At 44.8% G+C, this 9,537-nt stretch overlaps 1 protein-coding gene across 1 annotated transcript in view; it reads left to right on the top strand.

Annotated features, from left to right (window-relative positions):
* The first annotated feature begins 304 nt into the window (after positions 1-304).
* Positions 305-9,537, top strand: part of adamts16 (ADAM metallopeptidase with thrombospondin type 1 motif, 16) — a 28,788-nt gene continuing 19,555 nt past the window's right edge. Inside the window, exons 1-4 of the mRNA XM_084708542.1 lie at positions 305-808; positions 895-994; positions 3,206-3,540; positions 9,098-9,404. Of these exons, the coding sequence (XP_084564668.1) occupies positions 719-808; positions 895-994; positions 3,206-3,540; positions 9,098-9,404 (832 nt within the window). The 5' untranslated portion in view covers positions 305-718. The remainder of the gene's footprint in view (positions 809-894; positions 995-3,205; positions 3,541-9,097; positions 9,405-9,537) is intronic.

The raw sequence follows: 9,537 nt of genomic DNA, 5'->3' as shown, positions 1-9,537 counted from the left end.
GAATTGCAACAAGCAAGTTTTGGCTATCTTTACACCAACAGATTTCCTGCATATTAAAACAAACATGAGGAATTAGAATTCAAGAATTGTAATTGATTTAATTCGACCATAGTCTAACCGGGTCAAAGACACCTCTTTCCCCACCCAGTGTCTCAGCACAGGTGTTGAATCTTATTGGTCGGGTCGCTGCTCGAAAGGGTCCTGCCATGTACGTGACCAGACGCGCAGTCTTTCGACAGTGTCTTTCCACAGTGAATTGCAGCGGTCTTTCGCACTAGACTAATATCAGGAATTACATTCTTATTTCTACTGAAACACATGGATCACGTGATGAACGCACGCGCCTCAGTCAACCGAGTTAAATCGGTATGAGCGCGTCAATCGGCCGCAGGGGTCGAGCAGTAGGTGGGGGGGAAAAACCTTAAAACTGAAATGTCTTGTGAAATAATAGGATATGCACTCACCACCCTGAGATGACAGGATTGCGATGTTGCAGGACTGCCCGCTTCAGTGATGCCAGGTTTGAAGGAAGACCATTATTGCAAGAGAGAGAGAGAGAGACTAAACGACGTACCTGGAACTCCCCCACCGCCTCGACATTTCATTCATCCCTGCCAAGTTTGCATTTCACTGAAGTTTAGTTGAATTACCGTGGCAAGCCCACAGGACAATTGCGACCGATTTGGACAAGATATTGTGCAAAAGTTTTGTCGGAGACATGGCTTCTCTGTGGCTTTATACAAAGTGGAGATGCGGGACAATATCGTTAATCTTTTTCCAGCTTTTTTTCATTTTGCTAGTTAATGAGGTATGTAATATTGGGGCGCATTATCTATCTGAAATGTATGACCATTCACTACTCATGTGTTAATGACGTCTATGTGTGTTTTATAGAGCCTCCAGCTGAGTTTTAGAGAATCTGCACATAATGACAATGGGAAGACAAGAGGAGCATCCACTTTACTGCACTCCCTAAAATTGCCTCAGAATACAGGTATAAACCAATGTATTCATTGTTGTTTAGACCATGTTAATAGGGCCTACCTCATTATTGTTCGTTTTTTCCTTTATTGTTTCTAAAACCACTGCACGCACAATTTCCATCTATGGCTGCATTCACTTAATAACCAAAGTTGTGTCCGAGATTTTTGTTTGTTAATTGGGTGTACTGCTTTTCTCCGCTAGAGGATGTAGTACAGTTTTACGCCCAGTCGATTAAAGTGCATTCAGTGTTCCGTTCTTGAATAGCACCGACGAAGTATCTCATAGTGCACAGAAAGTGAACACGTATGCGTGTCTTTGCCCCTACATTGATGCACATGACCTGACAGACATGAATGTTCCTTGTCTCTTATCTGTATCATACTGTTGTTGTTTTGCTTGCCTTTCATTGAATGGAAATGTTTTTGCTGACCTGAAAACTCACCTGCTATCACTGATTGATAAATGAAGTAGGATCTTTGGTGGTGACATCTACAGGCATCGGCTAAGCCACGCATTGCTTGCAAAGGCCAAGACTATACAAATCAAACGTTATTTAATTTGATGACTACAGTCTGGCTCAGGCGTTTCTCCAAACTAAACCCTGCAGGAGTCTCATCTATCAGCTCCTGTCTAACCTGTTTAGGGTAAAGTTGGGGTTCTCTGCGGACATGGCTTCAGCAGCTTTAAGGTCAATTAGGCCTTTGTGTGTGTGTTTTTGTGTGTGTGTGTTTTTGTGTGTGTGTGAGAGAGAGAGAGAGAGAGAGAGAGAGAGAGAGAAACAGAGAGAGCAACAGAGAGAGAGAGAGAGAGAGAGAGAGAGAGAGAGAGAGAGAGAGAGAGAGAGAGAGAGCGACAGAGAGTGTGTATTTGTAAAGGTGTGCGTGTGTGAGTTGTGACAGGTGAGTGTTTAATCAGTGTAGCACGGGTTCAGTGACCATAGGCTTGGGGACTGCAGTTTAGTATACATTTGTAACCTGCATGGTGTATAGTTTTACAAGACACTTTGAATGTTATGATAATGAGTTTCCTGCTTCTCGGTCCCCCCTGTCCGGTCTCATTCTAAAGGTACTTATTTGGTGTTTGCCAAAGCAGGTCTGAGTGTGACAGAAAGAGGTGCTTGTTTACCTTCTGCAAACTCACTCAGCATGGCATTTCTGACTGTGGTCTCTGCTAAGCTGAACCACGTAATTGTCTCATTCACAATATCAGGACATAATCAGACTGTTATCTAATGTTTGTAATTTTCCTTCAATTTTTCAAAATGAAGGATAGCGATACAGTGTCTTGTATTGTGCTTAGTTAAAAGCTTTTAGAATGTTTACCTCATCAGCACACTGGGTCTGATAAGAAACGGATCAAGGTTACATTGTTTGGTCCAAATATCAGTTCTCTGTACCTGGCACCTACATGTGCAAATTCCAAATTTCCCATGCTGTAATACCAACTATGGAGAACAATAACGCTTATCATTTACACTGAATCCACACAGTGCTATTACAAACCCTGTCCTTGTTCAACCAACACCACCAGGAGGACAAGCATCACCTGTCTCCAGGCTCCTTAAACTCTCTGACAGCGTTTTATGATGGCACTTTAAGGATTTCAAAAAACCTACTACCTCCATCTAGAACATTACCCTGAAGTGAATCAGTCAATGGACAGGAGTCAGACAGTGTTTCCAGTGTGTGGTTCACCTGAGGGAGGAAGAACACAAGAAGCCGAATGCCCCACCAGACATTTAAATGGTCTGACATCTTGGCCCTGTGACCTCTCACCCTCTCTCTTTACAACCTGCAGTAAACCAGCCTGAACTGTTGTAAAGCCTAGGTCAGACATGATTCACTCTTTGACAGGACTGGGTTTCCTGTTCACACCCTGGATAGCTCTGCCACATCCGCAGAGTTGGCTTCTAACTCTGTTTAATATCATTCCTTTACTTATAGCTGGTGAGGCTGAATGAATTAATTTGTACTTATGCCTTTGACTTGCTCTCCTTGGAAAAGAGTGCTTTGTTTCATTCATGTTTTCTTCTCTGGGACCTCTGCTACTGATTTTGTATGTAATTATGCTTGATGAGTCTGTAACCTTTCTGCTTATCTTATTCCTAATTATCAGCACTTAAAATGACTACTGTACAATGTGTCTCATTATATATTTGCATAGATAGTTTTTAGGCACTAGAAGGCATGTGTCTCAATGTTCTGGTGGATCTCCTCAACAGAATATGAGATTGTGGCTCCATATGAGGTGGACCACCAGGGCCAGTACGTTTCCCACCAGGTGGCCCACCACCAGCGCCGGAGACGCTCACTGACCAGGGGTGACAGCCTCTGGGAGGTGGTCCACTTCAAGCTCCGGGGCCTGGGTCAGGACTTCCACCTAGAGCTGCAGGAGGCCTCCCGGAGCCTCCTCGCACCTGGCTTCACCGTCCAAGTCCTGGGGAGGAATGGCACCAAAAGCCTGCGGGCGTATCAGCCGGACGACCTCTGCTTTTACCAGGGGTCACTGAGGTCGGAGGTGAACTCGTCCGTGGCCCTCTCCACATGCGCGGGAATGGTGAGTGAACCGACGGGCCTGGAGCGTGTGTTTCATATGTCAATAAAGAGGTCAGGCTGAGCGGAGAGGAAGGAAGGCGGGCGTGTTGGCCAGTCGCCAAGCCTGTAGTAATCCTGCATAAAATCGTTTTCCTTCTAGCCCTTTCCTTATTGGCGATGACCAGGTGCAAGCAATGGATGAATCGCAGTGTTTAGCTGAAGGGTTAAAGCCTGAGACTAGGAGACTGACACTCCAAAGGCTTCTTGAGAAAATGCTTTGCAAGCATGACCTAAAGCACACTTAGGTCTGAGTGGGACTGCTCCTACCTCAAACATACCCAATAGCCTGGAGGCTAAACCCCCTGAGAGAAACGTCTTGAACAGAACATGGCAGGATCTGTGTGTTAGTCTGTCTGTCTGTCTGTCTGTCTGTCTCAGTCTGTCTCTGTCAGTCTCTGTCTGTCTCTGTCTGTCTTGTGGCGTTGTCACCAATTTTGACCAACAGAAATGTCCCAAAATAGTTTGTCACACTCGCTGCTTTCTCTTTGTCCTCCAGCTTGAAATAATGAAATAAAATACATTTTGTGGTACATGTTGACGTGGCTTGTCTCGATCTCTCCGGGATGTTGATCTTCCTGGTTAGCAGGTAGACATTTGTGTGCTGGCCCTCATGTTGCGATGGCCTATCTGTCTAGAAAAACATCTGCTATCAAAATGTTTGTCTGGCTGAATGTGATAAGTGAAGGGAGACCTTGGTCTTCCACCTGGGTACTGTTTGACAAGGGCCAGACAAATATTGACCTGATAGGGTTGGATCGATATCAGGAATTGATCTCTGTTAGGCAGGTCTGGGCTGAAACACGTTATGTGGCAGTTTCCAGGAACATCCGGTCTGGAAGCAGAGGGTTTTGAACTCACATTTTTATTAACATTCACTTGGTGATGTATGTCTTGTTCTGTATGGAACTGTATTACCTTGATCCATGTGGGTGTGTTCATCTGTTTGTTTAGGGTAGTATTTAGATCTATGTATTGTTTACTGCATCAAACATAGACCAAGGTTTGTTGGTGGGGTTTGGTGTAGGTTTTTTACTCTATATTGATGATGTTCCTCCTGGGCACCTAATTTCTGTACTGTACATTCGTCAAACTGATTGTACAACTGATTGCAATAGCTGTTTCTTAAATGACGTAGGTGAGTTGTAATGTCATGTCGTCAAATTGCTTGTGGGCCCGGCTTTGGTTTTCTGGAAACATGACAGCTTGGTTGTCCCAGTTTAAGGTTGTTGGGATGGACGCCAGGGAGAAAATCATTGTTCACTTTGTGACTTGTGAGAGGGTAAAACATGGCTACAGGGAGGAGACTCATGTCTTAAAGCCTATGTATAAATTCTCTTTGAATAGTGGGCTGTTGGCAGTGCTGAGTTAGAGTGGTTAACATTGCTTTGATGACAGTAGGGAGTTTGCCGTTAAAAAGTTACGAGTAGAGCGTGGTGCAGGGACTGTGCGTCTGCCAGGGAGTTTGAAACAGAGCAGACACAAGGACATGGCAAATGAAGGCCATAAAGCAGGTCCCTCTGTGTGTTAGATGTACAGCTTGTATAGTCATACGCTTTAGTGTGGCGTTAAAGAGGGGTTGCCAGGTTGGATTGTCAGGTTTGATGTGAGTGGACTCAAGGTAGGTGGTTGTTGGAGCTCAGCCATAACACAATACATGATTCACCAGGCACTAGTGGTAACAACTATTTGATTTAGGATTGAAGTGAACCCCACAAGTTTAAGATTAAGTGTTAATCTGACTGTTCAAGGGGCTTCCCGAGGAAGTAACAACCTTAGATTAGCTTGTCGATGTATCTTATCTGAGGTAGTCTTGAGATAAATAAATAATAAATAAGGAAGTGGAAATCCTCTCCGCTTCTTTATTTTGTAGATTCCTAGTAGATGCTTAGTAGACTCATTCAGTCTGTCTTTTTCTCTGGTTTGTCAAGATCTAAAAGAAGTTGCTTCATCTTCACCAAGGCATTTGTGTCAGATCTCATCTTACACAGACACTTTTTATTTGAACAGAAGGAACATACATAAGTGTTTCCCCCCCCCCTCCCCAACCACAAATCACTTGTTGGTTGTGTTTTTCTTTTTGTAAAAGTAATGTTTGCTCCAGGGTTTATAGTAGAACCTGATCCACCGCCACATCTGCTCCTCCTTCTTCCTCACCTTCCTGGGATTTCCAGGAATATGTGATGTGACACGCTCTGTAGATGCAAAGAACATTTTAGAGACATTGAGTGTGGTCCCCTTTGGTTTTCTACTATACAGAACCTTCTGCCAATGAACACAGCCCGACATGCATAGTGTTGTTGTTGTGATGTCGTAACCAGGGCATTACCAGTGATAATGAATATGTCTCACAGTATTCACATGAAGACAAACCATTTAATTGCATTATGGTCAAATACCGTGTGTAGTTAGTGCTTCAAAGAGGAGTCTATTGCGATTTGCGAAGCCAACCTGCCAGGAAGGTGCGTCTTTGTGAGGCAGTCCCAAGCTCCAGGCTCGCTTACACTCGTTTACTGACATCCACTTGTACACCTTGCCTTCCCCTTCCTACAGTACATGTTTGGATCTGTCTTCCTCCAGGGTGTCCAGCTGTTCATCCCCCTCCCAGGTACTGTTTCACCCTGCCTACTAGCTTTTTACGACTGCTATTTGCACCTCGTAGGGCCTGGCGTGTAATCTGATGACATTGGCTATTTAGGAGAACGGGAGTGTGACCTAATCTCTTAATTTAGAGCTACGTACGAGTGGTGAAGGGATACGGGCTAGTGATTGTTGTGCACAGGCAATAGTTGTGGGCATGCATGTTAAGGACATGTACACGTCTGAATTGGGTAACTTAGGAACATGGCTTTGTTTAATGAAAACTTTTTTGCAATTTCAAGAGCATTTGTGGCAGACTATCAAAGAAAGAATCATACAGTCTCGTGATCGTAATGTGGAAATAGCTTGGTAATGTAACATGTGGTGCTGGGTGTACTACTGTAGTTAGAGTCCAACACAAAGTTGAAACTAACTAGGTTACAGCAGGACCAGAGCCACATGTTGTGGAGGCAATACACGTGCTTAGTATCTAGGCAGGGTTTCAAATAATGTGAGCCCCTTCACCCAAGTTGTTTACATGTGCAGTCCCAGTTCTCAATTCTCAGCAATGGCAAAGCAGCAGTTTCCATGGATTCTTGTTTCGGAGGGAGAGATATGGTGCTGGAGGGAAGTGACAGCAGTGGAGACATAAGGAAACAGGATCGTGGTGTGCAGGGTGACATGTGGTCTCCATCTGACAGTGTCGCAAGCCCCGGCCACGCCAGCGGTGCCTGGTGCTGTTTTCTCTTTCTGATCTGCTCTCAAACAGACTGGAGAATGATGGGGACTTTAATGTCCCCTTTGGGAAAATGCAATTTTCCGCATTGTGCTTACAGTCTGCTTTGCAAATAGACTGGATCTCTGTGTTTGTGCCACGGCAACAATTCTTTTTACAAATATGGCTACTTGTAAAATCAATATACACTTTGGAAATGTTGTAGTCTCCTTGAAGACCCATATGTTTAGGGGTGGAGGTGCAAATCCAACACTTCCATCAAGTGTCATAGTGCATGTCAAAATGCTTTCCTCAACGTGGGACGCTTGATTCAAGCGACATGTCCTCCCTCCAGATCCGGGGTCTCACCTCGCCCAGTCTCGGACCAGATGTATTACAATGATTGCTCCAACGTGTAAGAGACTGCTAAGAGAATGACTGGAAACACACAGGGTGTCACCAAAAGCCAAGCAACCTGGCTGCTGGTCTAAGGATTAGAGCGTTTTGCTGGCAGCTTAGTCAGCTATCATCAGCGGTGTCTGCACAGTGTTGTTGAGTACTCAACCCAGTCTCCAGAGACAGTAATAGACCTCTTTATTACAAACAGAGTTAGAAGGGATGCCCATTCCATACATATGGCTAGTGATGAAGAAATTGGTTTATCCGTCTCTTCATAAATGGAGTGACCAAGTTCAGTTGAGTTCTGGATTTTAATAAGTATCATCAATCTGCAGATTGGGAGACAACCAGACCTCTGACCATAAATGACAACACAACACAAGGCTTAAGTCTCAATCATGTCTCTCTCAGCTCTGAAGGCCAGAGGACCATCTTTTATAGGGTACAAGAATGTAAACATAGATAGTGACAGTCAGGCAGTAATGACGTTACAACAGTCGCAGAGAAAGAGATTCACAGCTCCCAACCCATGACCACTCTCAGACTAGAGAGATCATAGTTGGAGCTTTCCTTGTAGTCAGGACAAGGGACGTTTACCCACTACTTTCTCCTGACCCCGAACATCTATTAACCCTGACACATAGACACAATAATATAAGCACACAGAAAATCCCAATTTCTTCCACACTAGTCAAGGACATCTATTTTCTGTACAGTGTACAAGCAATTTCATCACAGAGAAAAACTTTTTTTGTGTTTTTTTTCTTCTCATTGCTGTTCACCAGCCAGTTGTGTGACTGTATATAACTGTTTATGATTATATCCAGTGTCATAAGCCGGCTAATTCCTTCACAGGAACACCCTTGATACTCTTAAGATGCCACAAAGCGATCAAGCTATTTTCTCAGCCAGTTAAAACCCTAAGCCTCACTTTGATGTTCTATTGATAGATGTCTGTAGACTTAACTTAATAGTTCATTTTCCATGCTATAAAAATGCAGCTAATTGAGTTTTAGTTTTGTTAAATTGGTGACCTGTGGTTCTGCCACACCAGTATATGCCACCTTGAGATCTACCATTAGACCAAGAGGCCCTCAATATGGTCTTATTGCAAGAACAACATTGAACTTAGAAAGCTGTGACTCATTATGCAAACAGGGTTCTGAAACACTTGCGTCACACATGCAATGCCAATGTAAAATTTGACACACCAAAACATGCTAAATGAGTATTGGCTAGTTGACACAAGTTAAAACAGGAAGTACTAATTACCTAATGCTGCATCACCTGTAAACACCTCCACTACCCATACCTCCCTTACATGGCTAGGGTCATATACAGGACTTGTTTAGTTTGGCTGTGAAGAGCTATGACGTTTAATTATCTTCAGTGTAATCCAGTTTCTCCATTTATTTCTCTTTCTTTTCCTATCTCTCTGATATCTCTCCCTCTCTCTTTCTCTCTCTTCTCCACTCCAATACTCACACCGCTCCATACGATCACACTGCCGCTCAGAGCTGAGGCAATGATAAAGGACCTCACACATCAGTCTGATGTGGAGAAAGGGGCCTTACTCAGTTAAATATCTGGACCTCTACCACTGCCAGGCCTCGTTATGTTTCCACTGTGTGTGGGCCCGATGATTGTCAAGGCCGACGTGGCACTAAAAGTGGAGCAGAGAGCAAGTCATGAACTTTTGGGGACTTTTTGCTTTGAGCTGGCGGATGGGAGGTTCCAGCCACTGCCTCCCAGCTCCATTCATCCATATTGCATGAGAATACAGCATGCTGAAACTGCAGCGGTGATGAGCACCCGTTCTTGCCTCTAGTCAGGTTTGATCCGAACGCAGGATGCGGAGTACTTCCTGAGACCCCTGTCCTCCAGCCTGGCCCTGCAGGAGAACTTCAGCGCCCCCCCCAGCCATCTACCTCACATCCTCTACAAGAGATCAGCAGACCTGCACACGCCACCCCAGCGGGACGCCGAGAGACCGCAGGGGGGGCACGCCGGCGCGGACCAAGGGGCTCACCAACGTGACCGTCACCATGACCACGGTCACCACGGCGACGGTCACCACGGCGACTACAACCATGGGACGAGGCAGCGGCAGCACTTCTGCGGGAGGCGGAAGAAATGTATGTAAGGGCATTCTGTCTCCTTGTATGGGCAGGACCAACATCCCAGGCCGACTTAATCTGTATCTATGATACAAAAAGCATGTACTGTTGATGAGTAGTGTGGCTGTGTTGCTTGAACTTTGAAATCAAT

This window comes from Hypomesus nipponensis, chromosome 2 (assembly GCF_054491055.1).
Source record: "Hypomesus nipponensis isolate SF chromosome 2, ASM5449105v1, whole genome shotgun sequence".
Taxonomy (NCBI): domain Eukaryota; kingdom Metazoa; phylum Chordata; class Actinopteri; order Osmeriformes; family Osmeridae; genus Hypomesus; species Hypomesus nipponensis.
Note: the sequence above shows the minus strand (reverse complement) of the source record. Positions and strands in the feature narration are given on the sequence as shown.